The 21,501-nt window shown below is 53.5% G+C and overlaps 1 protein-coding gene across 3 annotated transcripts in view; it reads right to left on the bottom strand.

Annotated features, from left to right (window-relative positions):
* Nucleotides 1-21,501, bottom strand: part of TRAF5 (TNF receptor associated factor 5) — a 43,991-nt gene that overhangs the window by 5,729 nt on the left and 16,761 nt on the right. Inside the window, exons 2-9 of one of the 3 annotated variants that reach the window (XM_002717531.5) lie at nt 14,945-15,163; nt 13,973-14,030; nt 10,477-10,578; nt 8,415-8,579; nt 7,811-7,888; nt 7,455-7,529; nt 5,329-5,421; nt 561-701 (exon numbers count right to left, since the gene is read on the bottom strand). In XM_002717531.5, the coding sequence (XP_002717577.1) occupies nt 561-701; nt 5,329-5,421; nt 7,455-7,529; nt 7,811-7,888; nt 8,415-8,579; nt 10,477-10,578; nt 13,973-14,030; nt 14,945-15,162 (930 nt within the window). In that variant the 5' untranslated portion in view covers nt 15,163. The remainder of the gene's footprint in view (nt 1-560; nt 702-5,328; nt 5,422-7,454; nt 7,530-7,810; nt 7,889-8,414; nt 8,580-10,476; nt 10,579-13,972; nt 14,031-14,944; nt 15,164-21,501) is intronic. The other 2 variants (XM_008268449.4, XM_008268448.4) reach the window with 2 other exon arrangements.

Below are 21,501 nucleotides of genomic sequence, written 5' to 3'. Positions count from 1 at the left end.
TTCATGATTTACAAAGTAAGTTCCTGCTACATTTTAGTGTTTAAAGCATTTTCTTCCTAAAGCAATGAATACTTTCACTTTTTTACTACAAAATGCAGCACTATAGATGTACTCAATAAATCTGAAATAAAGGGGGTAAAACTGAACCCTATATTAATTAAAACCCTGACTGCCATAAATTATACAAAAGTTTTAGATCATTGTTAAATTTACTGGCATTGCTAAGTGTACTAAGATTATTCTAGGAAATACATACCTAACTGTGTCAAGGTAAAGGACTGTAATCCATGCAGTGTATTCTCAAATGGTTCAGAAAGAACACCCACATATGCACACACACATGGAAAGGGGGTGTGGAGGGATGCAAACGATGAAGCAAATGGTACAAAAACACCGACAATGTATGAATCTGGGTGAGATACACTGGTATTCTTTGTACCACCTTACTCTTGTAGCTTTTATATATATTTGAAGTTCTTTCCATTTTAAAAGTTCAAAGAAAAACTCCCACTGCCAAGTGCAAGCAGATCCTAGCTTCGACAAGAAAGGCCACTTCTCACCTGGATGTTGGAGAGGAAGCTTCCGTTTTTACCAAACAATTGTGCAAACTGCTTAAACTCCTTTTCAAATTTCTTCACAGTCTCTGCTAGCTGCTGGATTTTACTTTCTTTCTGCTCTAGGCTCTTACATAAGTCAGAAATCTAATAACAGAAATGTGAATGAGGAAGAATGAGGTCATTGAAATGCATGCATGCAAATGAAACGATATTTGCAGGTAAGAAAATGTTTCTAGGGATATATTTCCAGGAAAATATTTGCAAGTAGATTCCTATAGAATTCTAGGAAAATATTTGCAGGTACACCCAAACACGTAAGTTCCCATCAGCCTTTTCTAAGATGTATTTATTTATTTGAAAGGCAGAGTTACAGAGATAGAGAGAGAGAGAGAAAATCTTCCATTTGCTGACTCATTCCCCAAATGGCCACAGTGGCCAGAGCTGGGCCGATCCAAAGCCAGGAGCCAGGAGCTTCTTCTATGTCTCCCGCATCTGTGCAGGGGCCCAAGTACTTGGACCATGTGTTGTTGCTTTCCTGGGTGCATTAGCAGGGAGCTGGATCGGAACTGGAGCAGCCAGGACTTGAACCAGCACCCATATGGGAAGCCGGTGCCCCAAGTGGCAGCCTTATCTGCTATACCACAATGCCAGCCCCATCATCAGCCTTTTCTATACCTAACCCACTATGAATGTTCCTCTAATCACAGTGACACCTCTTGACTGAATTATTGCACTGGTTCTCATACACTCATATGCACTTGTTAAACAAGCACCAAGCACTGACCAGCACACCACATTAGATGACAAATGTGAAAATTTGCTGAAATAGCTAATGTACCCTTACACCTGTTAGCTCTTTTGTTCCTCAAAGAACCCCCTGAGTTGGGTGTGAATAGGAATCCACTTCTCAAATGAGGCATCAGTTTAAGTACTGTGCCCAGCACACAAGCTAGCAGGTGATAGGCACAACACGTGGGTGGTGTGTTTACTCAGAGTTTGTAACCTATTTGAGGGAAACAGCCAGAAAACTAGGAGTGAGGCTACACTACTATTCCCATATCCGTTCAGTCTGTAATACCCAGTGCTCCTAACTCCCAACATGCAAACAAAAACCTTTCACGTCCCTTTCTCATTCCATCTCGTCTCGTTTTAGTGCGAGTCCCAGTCTCCCTTATTTCCCACCTGGGCAGCAACGACAGCTCCCTACTCTGCCCTGTTAGATCCGGTCCTGCGCTACCCTTTCTAGCCCTGACACACAGCAGCACAGGGGCTCCACAGGGGCTGGAGCTGGCATGGACCCCACAGTCCACTCTAATCCCAGCAACTGGATGCTTTATTAGTATTTGTTAAATGAATGAATATAAGAATGCTCTCCCTGGGGCCAGTGCTGTGGTGCAGTGGGTTAAAGCCCCAGCCTGCAGCTGAGCTGGCATTTCATATGGGTGCTGGTTTGAATCCTGGCTGCTCTACTTCCGATCCAGCTCTCAGTGTGACCTGGGAAAACAGTAGAAGATGGCCCAAGTCCTTGGGCCCCTGCACCTGGGTGGAAGACTTGAAAGAAGCTCCTGGCTCCTGGCTTCAGATCAGCTCAGCTCTGGTTGTTACAGTCACTTGGGAAGTGAACCAGCTGATGGAAGACTTCTCTTTCTGGCTCTACCTCTCTAACTCTGTCCTTCAAATAAATAAGATAAATCTTAAAAAAAAAAAAATGCTCTCCCTGCCTTGAGTCTTGTTCTCCTCCGTTCATCCTCCATACCGTGAGCACAATAATAACACAAGACCAGTGTGGCCTCGGGCTGCCTCCCCTGCTTAGCCGTCTCGAGTGGCTTTTCTTCACGGTGAGGCCCTGGCTGCCCTTTCAGCCTCATGCCCACTCACAGCTCCCGTGTGCCCTGCCAGCCAGACCCTGCTCCCTCTTCCACTTCCCTCTTCATCTCGCAGCCACCACTTTGCGAGCCTCCACTCCACATCACGTCCCCTTACTGGCACCCACCACTCGGGTCCACGACCCTCTGTCCAGACTCCAGTGTGTAACGCAGCCTCAGCCCCCTTCTAACCCACTCTGCCTGTTGTTTTTCTTCACTTCTTGTTTTAGTCTTTTTCCTCTATTGAAGTGTTTTCTGAGGCTGCCTCTCCCTTTATTCTTTATTCCCAGAGCCTGTCATGGTGCCTGGCATAGACCGGGGCATTTGGTATTTTTTCCATGAATGCAAAAATGACTGCAATAACCACTTGCTCTCTGGCTCCAGGATTCTCTAAGTAGACCTCTAGCACCAACTTCCACCTAACCACCCAACCAAAGGCAAACTCCCTCTCTCCCCATTCTGCCCTCATCTCCACCCTGCTCCTCCCTCCTCTCTCTGCCCTCACCTCTACCCTGCTCATGATCTTATAGTGCCCATATCAGTAGCAGTCCCATGCTCTCTGCCTTCCAAACTTACTGCATGTCATCACTTTTTAAAAATGTATTTATTTAAAAGCAGAATGAGAGAGAGATCTCTCCGCTGATTCACTCCTCAAAAGGCCACAATGCCCAGGGCTGGGCCAGGTGGAAGTCAGGGCCAGAAACCCCATCTGAGGGCCCCACTCGAGCAGCAGGCTCTCAGGTACTTGAGCCATCATCTGCTGCTTCCCAGGCGCATCAGCAGAGCTCTGGATGGAAGCCAGGTAGCCTGGACTCACACTGGCGCTCTGATGTGGGATGCAGGTGTCACAAGCAGCGGCTTAACCCACTCTGCCACAGCTGCGTGTCATTTCAACTTCAGAATGTCCCACGAAGACCCTCTCCCTGACCTGGCAAGGGTGGCGCCTTAGCCCCCAGCACCACCACCTCCAGCATCTCGCTTCCTGAAAGGCTCATTACGTGCCTGGCCCTGGGCTGGGCTACGTTATCTCTGACTCTCTCTGCAGCCCCATTTACAAATGAGGGAACTGGGGAAGTGAGCAGGAAGGAGCCTGCCGGCACTTAGAGCAGAGCGTCCCTCTCGCCAGGGCTGTGCTACCACCAGCTCTCTTCCTTCCCGCCAAGCGGTTAGCTGGGTAGGGAGCTTCCTCCTTACAGGCCTCCGGGGCTCCCTCTTACTCAAAACACTGGCTCAAACTTCTGGCCTTTAAATCCTCCCCGAAACAAGCCATAGTGTAAATAAATAAAATAACTGAACGTACAGTGTTCAAAATTCTTTGTTTTAAAGATTTACTTATTTATTTGGAAGTCAGAGTTACAGAAAGGAAGAGACAGGGGCCAGTGCTGTGGCGCAGCAGGTTAACGCCCTGACCTGAAGTGCCAGCATTCCATACGGGCGCCAGTTCGAGACCCGGCTGCTCCACTTCCAATCCAGCTCTCTGCTTGCTATGGCCTGGGAAAGCAGTAGAAGATAGTCCAAGTCCTTGGGCCCCTGTACCTGTGTGGGAGACCCAGAAGAAGCTCCTGGCTCCTGGCTTCGGATCAGCACAGCTCCAGCTGTTGCAGTCAATTGGGGAGTGAGCCATCGGATGGAAGACCTCTCTCTCTGCCTCTCCTCTCTCTGTGTAACTCTGACTTTCAAATAAATAAATAAATCTTAAAAAAAAAAAAAAAAAAAAAAAAAAAAGTAAGTGCCGGCGCCACAGCTCACTAGGCTAATCCTCTGCCTGCGGCACCGGCACACTGGGTTCTAGTCCCGGTTGGGGCACCGAATTCTGTCCTGGTTGCCCCTCTTCCAGTCCAGCTCTCTGCTGTGGCCCGGGAGTGCAGTGGAGGATGGCCCGAGTGCTTGGGCCCTGCACCCACATGGGAGGCCAGGAGAAGCACCTGGCTCCTGGTTTCGGATCGGTGCGGTGCGCCGGCCACAGCGCACCAGCTGTAGTGGCCACTGGGGGGTGAACCAACAGAAAAGGGAGACCTTTCTCTCTGTCTCTCTCACAGTCCACTCTGCCTGTCAAAAAAAAAAAAAAGGAAGAGACAGAGATAGGCAGAGAGAGAGAGAGAGAGAGATATCAATCTTCCAACCACTGGTTCACTTCCCAGATGGCTGCAGTGGCCGGGGCTGGAGCCAGGAGCTTCTTCCAGGTCTCCCACGCGGGTGCAGGGGCTCAAGCACTTGGGCCGTCTTCTACTGTTTTTCCCAGGCCAGTAGCAGGGAGCTGGATCAGAGGTAGAGCAGCAAGGACACGGACCGGCACCCATATGGAGTGCCAGGGCCTTATCCACTATACCACAGCGCCGGCCCTAATGTTCAAAACTTCTTGACTCATACGCAAGACCACTGCACCCTGGCCCCTCCACCCCAGGCTCCTGCTGTGGCTGGTGCTCCATTCATGCTAAAATCCCACTTCCTTGAATGCTCAGTGTCTCGTGCCTCCCTGCCGTGGCACAAGCTCCCCCTCCTTGTGTTCCCCTTGCCCGACACTTTCACTGACAAGTCTTTTTCTTCCTTTAAGACACAGCTTGGATGTAGTCCCTTGTGTGGCGGCCCTTCCACGCCCGGAGCACCCTGCTGTAGGCGCGGTGCCCCAGGCTGCGCTACACATGTCCTGGGAGGCACAGCAACGCATCCATGCACATTTCTGTGGGTTCTTCAAGGGTAGAAACTGTGTCTCCTTGACTCAGCGTCCCTAGCAACAAACAGTACCTGACATAGGGTAGGCTTTTACTAAACGAATAGATGCTCAAACAGGCCAACTGGTAGACAGAGAGCCTGGGCCCAGCTCCTCGGCAGCATGCCTTCAAACAGCCACGCAGGGCAGGCAAGCAAATCCCAGCCAGCCACTGACCGAACCCCCAAGGACTCACCTGCTCTTCCAGCCGGAAGTTCTTTTCCAACACCAGAAGCATGTGCTCCCGCAAGGCCGAGTGCTCATGCTCCTGCAAGCTGCCCCGCTTCTCCTGCAGAACCGACAGAGAAAAGCTGTGGCCATGGCCCCAGAATGCCGGAAGTCCTGGGACAGCCGCTGACACACACCCTCAACACCATCGCTGCTTCTGTAGTTTCAGTGTGCACCCGTCTCTGGGTGGGTTCCGGGAAGAACGACTCCAGCCAGGTCCCCAGGTCCCTTTGCCAGCCTGAGGGCTCTTTTTTTTTTTTTTTTTTTTTTTCAGGATTTATTTATTTATTTGAAAGAGTTACACAGAGAGAGAAGAGGCAGAGAGAGAGAGGTCTTCCATCCAATGGTTCACTCCCCAATTGGCCACAACGGCTGGAGCTGCGCCGATCTGAAGCCAGGAGCCAGGAACTTCTTCCAGGTCTCCCACGTGGGTGCAGGCACCCAAGGACTTGGGCCATCTTCTACTGCTTTCCCAGGCCACAGCAGAGAGCTAGATTGGAAGAGGAGCAGCCGGGACTAGAATTGGCGCCCATATGGGCCAGCGCTTCAGGCCAGGGCATTAATACACTGCGTCACAGCACCGGCCCCAAGCCTGAGGGTTCTATGGCAGCTGTGAGACCATGTCAGACGCACAGGAGTCTCAGGGCTGATCCCGCCTTTGTCCCGAGAGTGCATGTACAGGGCTGCACATGGCGTTCTCATCATCTCAACTCCGCCCACGTAAACGCCATCTCCCTGCCAGCTTGCCTCTGGGCCACTTTGAAGTCTAAGCTTGTGCTGCCCCCTAGGAAGCATGCGTCTATGCTGCCCTTATTGCTAGCCACCCTGCTGTCATGAGCGGAAGGTGGGTAACCTGATTTTGACTTCAGCCTATGCAAATCTGTTGCCTTCAAAATCATAGGATTGGGGTGGCACACCGGGTGAAGCCGCCTCCTGGGGTGCCCGCAGCCCATGTCGGAGTCCCTGGGATCAGGTCCTGCCTCTGCTTCTGATCCAGCTCCCGGCTGATGTACGCCCTGGCAGGCTCGAGTACTCGCGACCGTGCTATCTACCTGGGAGACTTGGACGGAGTTCCGGGCTCCTGGCTTCAGCCTGGCCCAGCCCTGGCTGTTGTGGGCATTTGGGGAATGAACAAGCAGATGGAAGATCTTTGTCTCTGTCTCTATCTCGCCCCCACTTCCCGTCACTCTGTTTTGAACACCAATTTTAAAGAAAAAAATCATTGAATATATTTGCAAGAAGAAGCGGTTACTTTTTTCCTAGTCATTAAGCTATTGTATGATAGTAAATAGGATTAAATATGGTGAGCACAACTGGTTGACCTTGGGTAAAGCAGATCAGTCTCCACATCTGGTTGGGCCTCATCTAATTAGTGGAAGGCCCTAAGAGCAAAGATTAAAGTTTTCTGAAGATGCACTCTTCCTCAAGACCGCAGCACAGAGAAGCTGCCGTCGTGGGGAGCAGGCTAAGCTGTGGCCTGTGACATCCCAGCATCCCATGCTGGAGCACCGGTTCAAGTCCCAGTCACTCCGTTTGTAATCCAGTCTCCTGCTAAAGCACCTGGGAAGGCAGCAGATGACGGCCCAAGTACCTGAACCCTTGCCACCCATGTAGACCAGGATGAAGTTCCTGGTTCCTGGCTTCAGGTTGGCCCAGCTCCAGCCATTTGGGCAGTGAACGAGCAGATGGAATATTTCTTTCTTTCTCTCTCTCTCATTTGCATTCCAATAAATGAATCCATTTTTAAAAGAAATTCTGCAACATGAAGTCTTCAGCATGAATTCCCAGATTGCTGGTTTGCCTTGCAGGTTTTGGAGTTGCCAGCACCCACAACTGCATGAACCAGCTCCTTACGATAAATATTTCTTTTACTCTCTGTCTCTCTCTTTCAATAGATAGATAAATAAACATATACTTATCTTATAGATACACACTATTGGCTTTGTTCCCCTGGGGGGTTCTGACAGTGACAGCTACACACTAGGGTTACACAATCCCAGCCTTCAAAGTGCTCAGAACTGCAGGGCCTCCTTCATCCTGAATGAGATGAACTCACGCAGTGGGATGCAGAGCAGAACCAAAGGGCTTTCCTACCTTCACAGTGCAGCCATACTGCTTAAAAGGACAGTCTTGCTCAGCCTCGGGGCACACAGCCAGGTGGCGGTTCACCTACAGAACGGACAACCTTGAGCTACAGAAATTCATCACCAAGCCTCCAACCGCCTGGTCTACAGCAGCAAGCGGGAGGAAAGGAGAGACCGGGAGGGGAGAAGCTGGCGAGAAAGAGCTGGGCTGGGACCGGGCAGTGCTGGCAGGGGAAGGGAAGGAAGGGGAAGACAGACACAGTTATCCCGGGGCTTTTGCCTGCGGGAATCCATCGAACACACCACGCTGCTTACGCAAACTTTCTGTCTGACATACAATCTATAGGCAGCATTATTTACAGTCACCTCGGTTCTTGGAATAATCTGCAAACACTTGTTGGGACACGACACCGGGTACTCAGGACACAAGTTTTCCTCGTGATTCTGAAACAGAAAGCGTGGTAAAACAAAGCCCTAGGCACCCTGCCCTGGCGGCCCCTCAACAGGAAGTCACCGTCCCATTCCACGAGTGGTGAAAGACGTCTGCTTGCTGGGTGTAGATGAATTCAACAGAAAGACTGAATTTTCCGATTACTCCCAGAAGAGGTCAGAGGGCAGAGGGCACTGGTCTCAGAAGGTGGCAGGCTGTGAGTGCCCCGCGCGGCTCCCCTGGTACGTGGGGAAGGCACACATGCTCTCTTCCTAGGCTGACATTCGCCCATCTCCCTGGTGGGATCCAGGAGCCCAGGGCGCCCGGCATCGCTCCCTCCACACCTGCAGCAGGTGTGCAAACAATATTTCTGCCAATGACAACTGAACACAACTCCTCTCAAAAGAAGGCCTTCTAACTGCTCTTTTAGATTTGATTCTGCATAAAAACAGGAGTGGATGTGTGTTTCTGGTGTCCCTCCTGCCTGGCCGGGACCCCTCAGGCAGGATTCGGCCCCCTCCAGATGAGGGCCCTTTTTACCTGAAGATCCATGACCACCACGTCCTTTTTGCAATACAGGCATTTTTCCTCTCGAAACTGGCAGTAGGCACTCAGATGCTCGTTCAGATCTCTCCGCAGCACTGGCTCCTGACAGCTGTCATGGGAACACTGCACAACCTGGAACAGGCACTGCTGGAGGTGCTCCTGCAACAGAAGCGCAGGCCAGTGGCGCTGAGCAGGGCGGGGCGCACCTGCTGGTGAGAGAAGCCGGACAGGCCTGCTCAGACCGGAGGCCGTCACGGCCAGCCCTGCCTGGGCTGGAAGGAGGAACCGGGGCAGGCCGATCGGGGAGCAGGGACACATGTCAAGTTTGTTTTAGCAATGCTCAGTAACGATCCAGGAATGCGCTCAGGTCAGTTCTTGGATGCTCGCCTTGGGCTTTGCCATGAACCTCGCAGTTCCAGCACTCTCCATCCCCACCCCCAGCACCAAGCACAGCAGTGAGGGTCAAAGACAGGGCAGAGGGGAGAAGCACAAGGAAGAAGGGCACTTCCAAACTCGAGGAGAGGGAGGAGGCCGGCTGTGGAGAGGGAAGGAGGGGCAGTACAGGCTCACAGGGGACCGCTCAGCAGAACGCTAGCGAACCTAGCTCCCGGCGATCGCTTTCACCGAGAGGTGCAGAGCCGCAGCCCAGGGCCCAGATCACGGCTGCTGCTGGCGTTTTGTAACTAGAGCTTTACTGGAGATCAGTCCCGCCTGAGCGCTCACAGCGCTTTCCCTCCGACGTGTAGGGGACCGCACGGCTTGCAAAGCCTACCGTGTTCACCGGCTGGCTCTTAACAGAAACGCTTTGCGGACCTCATCTCTGCAGGAAGAGAGAGCAGGCAGTTTCCCTACAGAGAGATGAATCCGAAAGCCATCCTCCCGCGCTCTGGCCCGAAAGCCATCCTCCCGCGCTCTGGCCTGCAAAGCACAGGAGCGCACACCTTCTCTCAATTCGCTGATGTCACTCCTGTACTCTCGCCCACTCAACCTTCCTTGCAGCTCTGCTCCTTTAACATCCTACACGCCACCCTGCAAGGGGTGGAGGTGGGGGCCAGGCATGAAGGGAAACAGAAGGGGAAAAAAAAGGGTGGTGGAAGGGGACCAGCCCTGCTCCCCAGAAGCCCCGCCCCGTCTCCACAGTGACCCAGGGTCCATGTGAGACCTCACTTCCTTTCCAGGCCCTAGAGCAACAAGGTTGGAAATGAGACCCTGCTCTCAGCGGGAGAATCCAAAACCATGTCATGTGAGACCACAAGAAGTTGCCAGACCTCCCAAGAAATCCCTGGGTTAGCAGGGAAATCATGTCCATGGTTACTCCCTGGGTGCCTGGGGGATGTGGAGGCAGAAGAGAGAGGAAAGTCTGACTCATCTGAAAACCGCGTGGGCAGCCGGGAAAATCTCAGCAGCCTCCCAGCCATTCCCTGGAAGCCAGCACCGCCTGAGTCTTATTCACTCCCTGTGCGACCAGACCTGAGAGGGGCCTGCTTCCCACTCACCCCCGCTTAGCCACCTCCCCCAGGGCTGCAGGCGGCCTCTGAAGCTTCGACTGAAAAGAACCCAACACCCCCTTCGCCAACACTTCCCCTGCACCTGTTTGCAGACCTTCACCTTGAAACCACATCCTCTGCCCTCATGAGCTGTGTGAGATCAGAAACCCCGCAGGCCAGGGCCCGCCCCAGAGGCTGCTGGAAACACCTAGCACAGCGCCAGCCGCGGGGAGCAGCGAGCGCTTTCAGGGAGGCAGCCTTGCCACTGCGCCTTTCTGCAGCCAGCCCCCCGCCCCACCCCAATCCACCAGCTTCCGGAAAATGCCGTGTCCTTCTGCCCAGTGTGCCCGACCCTCCAATCCTCGCTTTTGGCTCAAGGTCCCTGACTCACAGCTGAAGGTCTAGGGTGCACGGCATGGCCTCCAGGTGCTCCGTCCAGAAGCCCCTCTCCACCCACACCCCGGCTCCTGTGTACTGCGCTGTACCACCAGGCTGGGCACCCCCTCCTCAAGCCGCGGGCACGCAGGGGAAAATGGCACAGGCAAAAACGGGTCATGAGCAACACCAACCTGGTATCGTCCCAGAATAACCTTGGCGTTGCATCCGGGAGCATTTTTGCAATATACGTGTAAGTTGAGGACTTCCCTTTTGCAGCAATTGTCCTTAAACACCTGAAAGATAAAACGTGCCAGCTCTCACACACTCGAAGGCTTGACAGCAGTGCCACTGCTATTATTAGTTTGGTCCTCAAGTACATCTCAAAAGTCAGTGGAAAATTCCACAGTGGCTGGAAATATCACATTCACCACTGCCCTGAAAGAAAAGGCTGCCTCGGGCAAGCCAGCAAACACGCGAGCGCGGGAGCTCAACACCAGCACGGCCAGCCGGCAGTTGGGAACTCTCGTGGTGACCTTGACCTCACACACTCAAAGGTCAAGGGGGTGGGACTGTAGCCAAGGATGCTGCGAAATCATCAGAAAGTGTCACTGAAGCTGTCACGGTGCATATTTATGGGGTACGGTGGGACTTTTCAATAAGCAGGTATAAGGTAAATTGATCGAATCAGGTTTTTAAAGTCAAGTTTTTGTATTTTGAAGTAGCTTAAGAGACATAAGAAATTGCAAAAATAGAAGAGTTCCTGTGTACTCTTCTTTTGACTTTTTCCAACCATTTAACAATGGTAAAAACTATTTTCTTGGCACACAGGCCATACAAAGGCAGCTGGTAGGCTGGATTTGTCCCAAGATTGTCGTGTGCCACCCCTGGTCTCGCGGGTGGGACCGATGCTGAGTCAGCACAGCCCTTTGGCCGGTATTTGCCAAACGCATCGTAAGGAGTACAGAGAAGGAGCCGAGACATCAGACTGGGTGCTCAGGGAAGGCTTCCTGGAAGAGGGGACGCTTGAACTTTCTGAAACAGAATTTTAGAGCAGAAAAGGGAACTGAAAGGAAAGTTTCAAGGGCTTAGAAAATGGTTTCTTAGATACAACATCGAAAAAACAAGCAACCAAGAAAAGAAAAAAAATAGACACACTGGACTTATCACCAAAATGAAAAACTTTCATGTTTCAAAGGGCATCATCCAGAAAGTGAAGAAAACCCACAGAAGGGGGGAAATACATGCAAATCACATCACTGATGAAAGACTTGTTGACGGAACACACACAGAATTCTGACAATTGAGGACAAATAATCCAATTTTAAACATAGGTGAAGGGAGGTGGCATTTGGCCTAGCAGTTCAGGCTCCCAGGCCCACGTCACAGTGCCTGGGTTACAAACGGGCTCTAGCTCCTGAGCTTCCTGCCAATGCTGACCCTGGTGGGCAGTGGTGATGGCTCACATAGCTGGGTTCCTGTTGAAACGACACCTTGACAGTAGGGACTCCTTTCTAGAGCACCCGAGATTCCATCTTGACAAAGCACCCCCCACCGTGAGACTCAGGTCTGAAACTAACTATGGGGGCTGGTGCTATGGCGTTGCGGGTAAAGCTGCCGCCTACAGCACTGGCATCCCATATGGGCGCTGGGACTCGAACCAGCTGCTCCACTTCCGATCCAGCTCTCTGCTATGGCCTGGGAAAGCAGTGGAAGATGGCCCAAGTGCTTGGGTCCCTGCACCCTGGTGGGAGACCCTGAGGAAGCTCCTGGCTTCGGATTGGCACAGCTCCAGCTGTTGAAACCAACTGGGGAGTGAACCAGCGGATGGAAGACCTCTCTCTGTCTCTACCTATCCTCTCTGTGTAACTCTAACTTTCAAAGTAAATAAATCAATTTTTTTTAAAAAAAGAAACTAACTATGGTCGAAAACTCAGACAATAACAGGACACTGCATCCACCTGGCAGGACACATACTCCCTAGCAGGAACACTCAAGCTTCAAACAGACAGGCTGCACCTGGATGAAGGTTAAGGTTGCCAACTGTCTGTGTCCCACATGTGATTTAGGTTGATACCTGGACTAATGTCAAGACTGTAATGCCTGTTGTCAAGGTTGTAATTGACATTGGTTTCGCATAGTCCTTAGGTTAGCCTGACCCCAGTAACTGTGTACCCCCCTCCATCCTAGCAACCAGCTACTCCCCCTCCCCTGTGGTTTTTCCTTTATAAACCCTGTTGCTTTGAGCTTTGGAGCCAAGAGTCCTCTAGGGCACGAGCCTGCTCTCCACGGCTGGCAATAAAGCACCGTCAAATTTCATCAATGTGTGGTGCTCCTCTGTTCGCACTTGCTCGGGCACAACATTGTCACCTATGCAGGAGACTTGGGCTGGGTTCCCGGGTCCCCGCCTTTGTCTTCAGCCTGGCCTAGCCCCAGCCATTGCTGGTGTTTAGGGGATGAACCAGCAGATAGGGGCTCGCTCTAGCTCTCAGATAAATGAAAAATTAAAAAGAAATCTGAAAAAGACAAAGGAATTAAAATAGGCATTTCCAAAAGCGGGATCTATAATTAGCCAATAGCACATGAAAAGATACTCCATATCCTCAGGGAACTCCAAGTCCAAACCACAGAGACATAGCACCTCACACCCACTAGGAAGGTTTGATTGAAAAGGCTCAGGGTAACCATTTCTGACAAGGATCTGGAGAGACGAGAACCTTCCGACGCTGCAGGTCAGGAGGTGAGACGGTGCAGCTGTTTGGAACACAGCCTGGTAGTGCTCAGAATGTGAAACACAGAGCTGCTGTATGTCCCCGGAGTGCCACTCCTAGGACTCTACCCAAGAAGAATAAAAATGTGGGTCCACACGGAAACTCACGCGTGAATATTCACAATGGCCCCAAAGTGGACACAAGTGTGCCCAGATGTGTGCTCATGAGTGGATAAACCAAATGTCATCTATCTGTGCAAGGCATAGGGCTGGGCCATGACAAGGAATGACACGCCGGTACATCCTAGGGCACAGATGAACTCCGAAAACACGCTAAGTCCAAGGACGCAGGCACACGAGGCCACGTGCTATACGGCTCCATTATATGGAACGTTCAGAACAGGCGAGTCCACAGACGCAGAATCTGGCTGAGTGGTCGCCAGAGCCGGGGAGGGGGCAGATACAGGAAGCGACACAGGAAGCGACAATACAGGTGTGGGGTTCCTTCCTGGGGTGGGGACGATATTCTGAAATCAGATGGCGTGACAGCTGGACCCCTCCGTGGATCTGTCCTGTGGGACTGTACACTTTAAAAGGTGAGTTGTATATATGTGAATCATATCTCAGTATTATTATGAGACATAATAATAACAAAGGGGACCGTTCAGGAGGAACCTGACAAGACGTGAGCTCCGGGGAGCAGGGTGCTGAGTCTCTCCCTAGAGCTCAGGGTGGCTGCAGCGAGTGTGAGAAGGGGTTGGCGGGCAGGATGGCAGAACTGGGGTGGGGTGGGGGGCGGTGGTCAGCAGACCCCCGCAAGCCTCTCTCACACAGGGGAGGGAGCAGGGTCTGCGCTGACCCCACAGCACAGGAACACAGACTCCAGGGAAGGTCCCCTCAACCACTCTCCTGCTCCAACCCCGACGCTGGATGCTGGCTTCTCCCCCATCACCCAGAGGTGCTAACCCAGAGGTTCTTACCTCCTGAGATCGGATCACCTCCTTATCCACAGGGCAGATCGGCACTGTGTTCAGTTCTCTGGAGAGAAAAAAACAGAGTCGAGCCAGAGTTGGGTGTTGAACTTCAACAGCCGAGCTGTCTGGGGCTTTCCTGACCCCGTCCTTGCCCGTGCTGCTCACGCCACCCATGCGGCACCCCCAGCCCCTCCCCCTGCCCCTCCCCAGGCTTCCAGTGTGTCTGCAGCACCCCATTCATTCTCCAGGCCACAAACACTGGGCACACAGACAGTGTTCAATGCCCCAGGCTTTGCCCTAACCAGTCTCCCTCACTGGCCAGGGTCATTCTAGAGAGCAGGCCCCGGGTGCTGCTGCACGCTGTCCCTCTAGGTCTTCACCTCCGTACAGGGAAGCTCGGCTGAGTGAGGAGCCGGGTACCCCAGGAGCCCGGTACAGGGGCACACACTTAAACGGAGAAGCCCGGCAGGCGACAACAGCTGCCCTACTGCCTCCGTACAGAAAGCCCACTTCCACAGATCTCCTGGCTTCCTCCTCCCTCAACCTGGCATGACCCGGGTTTTGCAGCTGCCCGGGATTGGAGAGCATGGGTGCACCAAGTCCCTTCTAGGTGCAATGGCACTTCTGCCTCATGGCAAGGCAAGGTCAGCACAGCCACAACACAGACACCGTGCGCTCCAGGCCCTTCCCAACAGCCAGTTCCCAGGTGTCCAGCTGTGTTCTCCCATGCAAAACAGCTTAGTGTGAATTTTAAGAAAAAAAAAAAAGTGTATATCTACAGATGGGTGGCACTTTTGAGGCTCTCGTAGAGGGGCCCTGGGAGAGCCCTTCCTCCTATCTGTGGTTCTGTGGCCAACCACAGCCATTCCCAAGACCAGGATGACAGTTAAGTGGCCACGGCTGCCATGTTCAGTGCCAGGCACACCTCCATCTGGCTCCGGCCTGTGGTGGCTGGAGCCGCAGGCCCTGCCCACTCACCTCAGGGACAGGATGCAGTGCTGGCAGAAGCGGTGGCCACAACCCGTCTGGTGGGGGTTGTGCAACACCGAGTGGCAGAAGGCACATTTGTAGCGCTCCTCCAGCTGCTCCACAAACCGGTACTCGGCGTTGGGCTCAAAGTCCAAGGAAATGGAGCTGCCTGAATTCTGCCGGATGAAACCCAAGTGGATGCCCCCTGGCTCCTCCGAGTAAGCCATCCTGGGGGAGGAGAAGGGCAGTTAAGTGCACAAGCAACCACAGCCAGCAGGGGTCATGATTTCTTGCCCAAGCAGCGAACATCACCCACATGGTTGTTCTGTTGACTCTGCAGCAGCAACAACCTCCTGCCACTAGAGGGCGCCCTCAGAGGCCAGATGGCTTTGGGGTGCTAGGAGAGGAGGCAGGGCGGGGTGACTCCCAGCGAGCCAGACTCTGCTTCTACAGTTCTGAGGCCATCAGCCTTTCACCGGATGCTAAACTCTCCTGTTGGCTTGGGCATTGTATGACTGTACAAGGTGTAGCCAGATGTTAACCATATTACAGGCAAACAGGGTTTTCTTCCACTCAACTGGCAGAACTGAAACAAGTGTTTACTTAGCATTCTTCAGAAGCAAGAAACTTACACACTTCACTGCCCCCCCAACACACAGGCTTACACGTATGTATGGGTACTTCAAAAAGTTCATGGAAAACACTGACTTGAAAGATGTTCATTTTGGTACAAAACTGTTTTGAAATCCATGCATGGTTTTTTCATGCTACACATTTTCCATGGACATCACTCCGACACAGGCTGAGCTCTGTGTCCCTCACGCGTTTCATGTGGACGTTGTAGCCCTGATGTCGTGCAATGGAAAGGAGACTTGGGGAGGTGACTTGGTCATGCCGCGGGAGCCCTCATGCGTGGGATTCGTGCCCTGCTAAGGGGATTCTAGAGCACTTTCTCTCTTCAGCCCTTGTAACAATCCAGAACCCGGCCACGATCTGGAACTTCCAGCTTCCATTACTGTGGAAAATCAGTTTCTCTTGTTTATAAGCTCCCCGCTCTATGGTGCTCGCCGTAGCAGCGTGAATTGACTAAGACGAGCACCAAGCCACATCATTTCTCACCTGAGCTAAGCGACAGCCTGCTACTACTTCCTCCCCCAACTCATTCTCCACACTATACAGACAGGCAGGGTGATACAGGGGCTCCTCAAAAACTTTGTAGGAAAATGTGACTAAAGGTTAGGTGTGTGTTTTTTTTAAGTTTTATTTAATTTATTTATTTGAAAGGCAAAGTGACAGAGAGAGAGAGGAAGAGAGAGCGAGCCAGGGATCTCCCACCCACTGGTTCATTTCCCAAATGGCTACAAAAGCTGCGGCTGGACCAGGCCAAAGCCAGCAGCCAGGAGCACCATCTGGGTGTCCCCCATGGGCAGTAGAGGCCCAAGGACCTGAGGCGCCTTCTGCTGCTTTCTCGGGCACAGTCGGTAGGGGGTGGAGGGGAAGCGGGCAGCAAGGACTTGAAACCAGGCTCGGAGGTGGGGTGTGGGCGTCAAGGGCGGCGGTCTAACCTGCTGCCCTGCTGCGCCACAACACTGGGCCCAACAGGTATGATTCATGATCCCCTCCCTCCCCCTCCCCTCTGAGCGGCTGGGCGGTGAGGGAAAAGTACCCCCCCACCCCACCCCTGTGCAGCACGAGAGCTCTCCTGCCTCAAGGCTTCAGCCCGGGCCCGGAGCCACTGCCTCCCACAGAGACTGTCCCCCACCCTCTTCCAGACCATGAACTCACATGGCATTTCTGGTGTCCTATCCCCAGGGAAGCCTGCTCCTCTCCTCAGGTCTAGAGAAAGTCCCGCCCACCGGGCTGCAAAGCTTGTAGGTGGTCGGCCCCCCAGAGGGGCTTGGGGACACAGGGGGGGCAATCTTTTTATTAGATGATGCTGAATTTCTGCACATGAATGCATTACCCATTCAACACTAAGTATATTAAAACGAAAACAAAACATCCATAGAACGAGGTTCCTTTCCTAAGGAGCCACACTTGCCTGGAATCGAGACATGCATTCGTGCTGTGATCTGGTTCATCTCTGTGTCCCCTGGTGACACCTGGCTAGCAGCTGCCCTTGCTCGTCACTGATGCCCAGCCCCTAGCGCTGCTCCTGGCATGCAGAACAACTCAGTCGTTCGTGGCGTTCATGTGAGCTAACGGGCTGCTGCGAAAACTCAGCAGTGCAGCTGTGACTCGTTCTTAACCTTTCTTCAACAAGGACTTCTGCCTCCCTTGGCAAAGGGAAGACGACTCTGGACCTTCATACCGCCCGATTTCCAGGCATCCCAGCACCCTCTGAGCCCACGGCTGGTCCTCAGGCCAGCACTGCACAGCCGCACCGCCGCTGCAGGATGCCGCTCCGTCGGGGCACAGTGCAGGGAGTGGTGCTTTCAGAGCGTCTGGCCAGTGGTCAAGAGACAGGAGGCCTCCGGGTGGTCCCTGGGGGTGGCATCTACTGCAGGCTGGGGTGCAGGAAGCGTGGCCCTCCACTCACTCTCCTTGGCTGCCTTTTAAGAACCCTCATGAGCCTCCTGCAGCTGACCAGGTGAAGCCCTGCAGGAGATGCACAAGGCGCCTGCCGGCCTCCCCCTGCCCCCGCCATGAGCTCGGGCTGGCATCTCTCCCTGGCGGAGTGGGCTGAGTCTGCAGTGTGGCCTGGGGGCAGGGCACAGGGCAAACTGGCTCCTTTCAGCAAACAAGCTTTTGCCTGGCAGACGAGGGGAATTTTTTTTTAATTCTGGGGTTTGAGACCAAAGCCCCACTTTTTCCCCTTCTGCGTGTGCTTCCTGTCGAACCTCAAGGGTGGCAGGTGAGTGGTGGCAGTTCCCCTCTAGCACGGTCGGGCCTCGGGATTTAACAGAACATTAAAATCTGAAGATGAAGAGGCACAGCACAACCCTGATAAGCAAGGCTCACCTTCCTCTCCGAGAACGAAGGGATCCATTTCCAACCGTCCCAGCCTGCCCTGGCTCCCTCCTCACCTCTCTGTGCTCCTCTGCGAGTCCCTCCTGAGACCAGGCTCCCGTCTGGGTCCCATAGCGTGGAAGTCTGGGCTCAGAGAAGCACGCACACGACACGCGCGAGCAGGATGCACAGAACCAAACCCGGGCTGCCCCCCCCACCCCCATTCTATCCTCTTCTACCGCACACAGCTGCTGGGCTCTTCTCTCCTCTCTCTCCCTCTCTCTCCCCTCCACTCCCCATCTCTCTCTCCCCCTTCCCTCTCCCCCTTTCTCCCCCCTCCCCATCTCTTTCCTTCTCTCTCCCCCCTCCCATCTCTCTCCCCCCCTCTCTCAACCCCATCCCCACCCCCCCACCCCTGGTCTCCCTGTCTTTTCCCAGCAACAGCAGATCTGGGGTCTCAGGACTCAAGATGCTGGCTGTGGTTTGAACCCATGTCTTCCCCCACCTCCCCTAGTCCTTTGCTGGAACCTAAGAGGTGGGGCTTTAAGGAGAGGACGACATCGTGAGGGTGGAACCTTCACGGGTGGGGCTATGGGAATCCTGTGCCGTCCCAGGACACCCAGACACGGTGACAAGGCGCCACCCTGGGAGCAGAGAGCAGCCCTCACCAGACGCCCAGCCCCTGCTTCCCAGACCCTAGAGCGCTCAGCAGCGAGTTTCACAGACCCAGTGTGGTGTTTTGTTACAGCAACACAAATAAACGGAGACAACATCCTTAAACACTGACGACTCAGACACCCAGGACTGAAGAGCAAGGCTGGGGCGCTGACACTTTCCAACTTCCAAAGTTATCGCAGGGGCTGGCATTGCGCCGCAGCAGGCGAACCTGCCGCCTGAGACCCCCACATCCCTCATGAGCGCCAGTTTGAGTCCTGGCTGCTCCCTGCTGATGCACCTGGGAAAGCAGTGGAAGGTGGCTCCAGTCCTTGGGCCCCTGCCTCCCAAGTGAGAGACCTGGATGGAGATCAAGTCTCCTGGCTTCAGCCTGCCCAGCCCCAGCTGTTGCAGCCATTTGGGGAGTGAACCACCAGATGGAAGGTCTCCCTCTCCCTCCCCTTCCCTCTTTCTGTAATGCTGCCTTTCAAAGAAACACATCTTTAAACAAAAAGTTATTATAAAGCCACCGTGATCGGGGGTGGGTGTTGCAGCACAGCAGGTTAAGCTGTGCTTGAAAAGCCAGCATCCTACACTGGAGAGCCTGTTTTAGTCCTGGCAGCTCCACTTCCAATCCAGCTTCCTGTTAACATGCCTGGGGAAGCAGAAGATGGCCCCAAAATGCTTAGGCCCCTGCCACCCAAGTCGGAGGTCTGGATGGAGTTCCAGGTTCCTGGTTTCTACTTGGCCCAGCTGGGGCCGTTGCAGCCATTTGAGGAGAGCAGTAGATGGAAGATCTCAATCTGTAATACGGCCTTTCAAATAAATACATCTTTAAAAAACACAAACAAGGAACTCCAAGAGCTTTTGTTCATGTGGGTTCTATCTATCAGCATGCGTCACATTTGAGAGCAAAACAGAAGAGTGTAAACATTTATTCATTTGAAGATCAAAAGCCAATATGGTGACATAAATATTTTTATGGAAAACAACCATTTTCCAAAAGAACAACAGATCGGAGGAGAGGCCGTTTCACACGTCTGCCCCCTCTTCCGTGCCTGACCTGACGGAAGGGCGCTCCTGCACGTGGTGTGCGTGGTCACAGGGCAGGCAGCTTCTGTGTCACCGTGAGGGGAGAGTACAGCGGGAAACCGCACCTTCGAACTGAGCCCAACACAGCTGTCACCAAGCACCAGCCCTGAAGGGGTGCTGGAGCCCCAGGCAGCAGAGGAGGAGCTAGAGCTAGTAAACCCTGAACCACCTGCTGTGCCGGGGGAAGCTGCAGTTTCTGTGGTTAAATGGCCCCAGCCTGGCTGGTTTAACACAGGCGGTCCCTGCGCGCCAGCTGGGAAGAGACGCACACAGCTAGCTCTAGACGGAACCTGCCTGGCGTAGGTAGCGCTGTGTACGTGCTTTCCCAATGAGAGCTGCCCCGGGCTCCCGGAGGCTCACTCTGGTGACAGCCCGTGGAGGCCTCGGGACTGACTGACCTGTGCGTCCTGGCCCACCCTGGGTGTGTCTTGTCACCACCGCGATGCTGGCCTCGCTCGAATCTGTTGCAGCCTCGTCCAGTACTTCATTTCTGTCTCATTATACATCTTAGGGGACAGGCACTTAGCCTGGTGGTCAAGACACTCGCATCAGAGAGCCTGGGTTCAAGTCCCAGCTCCACTCCCGATCCAGCTCCCTGCAGACGCCCACTGTGGGGGCAGAGGCGGTGGCTGTTAAGTTCCCAGCTCTCAGCTGTGGCCTGGCCCAAGCCTGGCCAGCGCGGGCATTCGGGGAGGGAATTAGCAGATGGGGGCTCTCCCTGTCTCTCCAGGAAATAAATAAAAACAAGTAATCCGCACTTCTGTTATGCCATAAAACAGGGACTTGGGGTGTCATGTAAGCGCAGGGAGCCGTGACCCTTGCTCCGAAGCTTCCTCAGGGCTGAGCCCCGCGGCTCACTGAGGGGCGAGGGCGCAGTCCCAGGACTGTGCAGGCTGACACCACTCTGCTTAACAAACACGTTTCGCTAATTAATTGGACACTTCCAGCTGGTGCTGCCCGTGTCATTCCCAGGCAGCTCTTTAGTGGAAGTGAGTCATTAAAATCTTCCCCCTCTGGACTGGCAAAGGAGGCAAAGGAATTCAGTTCTTGCAAATAAGAAAGGGGTCGGGGGAGCCGTGAAAGCTACAAACAACAGAGCTTGAGTGTGGCCTTTCTCTTACTGCGGCCACAGCTGCACCGGACGTCACTGCGTGTTCTTCCTGCACAGGAGTTAACACAAACCAAAACGGCCAGGCGAAATCACGTCCCCTCTGTCCCCTAGGAACTCTGCGTCTCTTTCAAACCTCATTTTATCATTTCATGAATCGCTGCGCCCTTTCGAGGAGGATTTGCTGAAGTCCAAGCGGAAGCAGGATTCAGAGTCTTCACTCTCACAGTTCTTTCGACCCATTTCTAGAGAACCCCCACTCTGGTCCTAGCAGCCCGAGGGGTGTGCAGTTAGCCTGCAGTTACAGCAGAAGGGACAATGAAGTCTTTGTCCGCACCTTCCTGGCGCCTGTTTGCATGAATGGGAGGGTGGTTCTTATATAGTACATTGTCCTTCCTAAAATAGAAGCCCAGGAACTGTGTCTCCGGGATTCAGATTCTTGGGTGTTCCTGGTCACTGCAGAGCCAACGCCACAGGGAGAAGGGCTCCATCTCTGCTCTGCGCTCCCACCCCCCAGCCATAAAATCCCGGGCAAGACACGCCCACAGGGCACTGCATCCGCCTTAGTCTTCGGAACCCAGAGGCCTGTGACATTGCGCCTGCCCTTGACGCCTTCCAAAGGCAGAAATGATAAATTGCATGATCCCGGTGCAAGTGTCACGAAGAGATTCAGACAGAGAACCGTCAGAGCCCAGACAGGGGTGGCCACACTTTCTGATGCGTCTGCGCTGACGTCCTCAGCTGGTCTTGGAGGAGGCATTTT

This window comes from Oryctolagus cuniculus, chromosome 13 (assembly GCF_964237555.1).
Source record: "Oryctolagus cuniculus chromosome 13, mOryCun1.1, whole genome shotgun sequence".
In the NCBI taxonomy this organism is placed as follows: domain Eukaryota; kingdom Metazoa; phylum Chordata; class Mammalia; order Lagomorpha; family Leporidae; genus Oryctolagus; species Oryctolagus cuniculus.
Note: the sequence above shows the minus strand (reverse complement) of the source record. Positions and strands in the feature narration are given on the sequence as shown.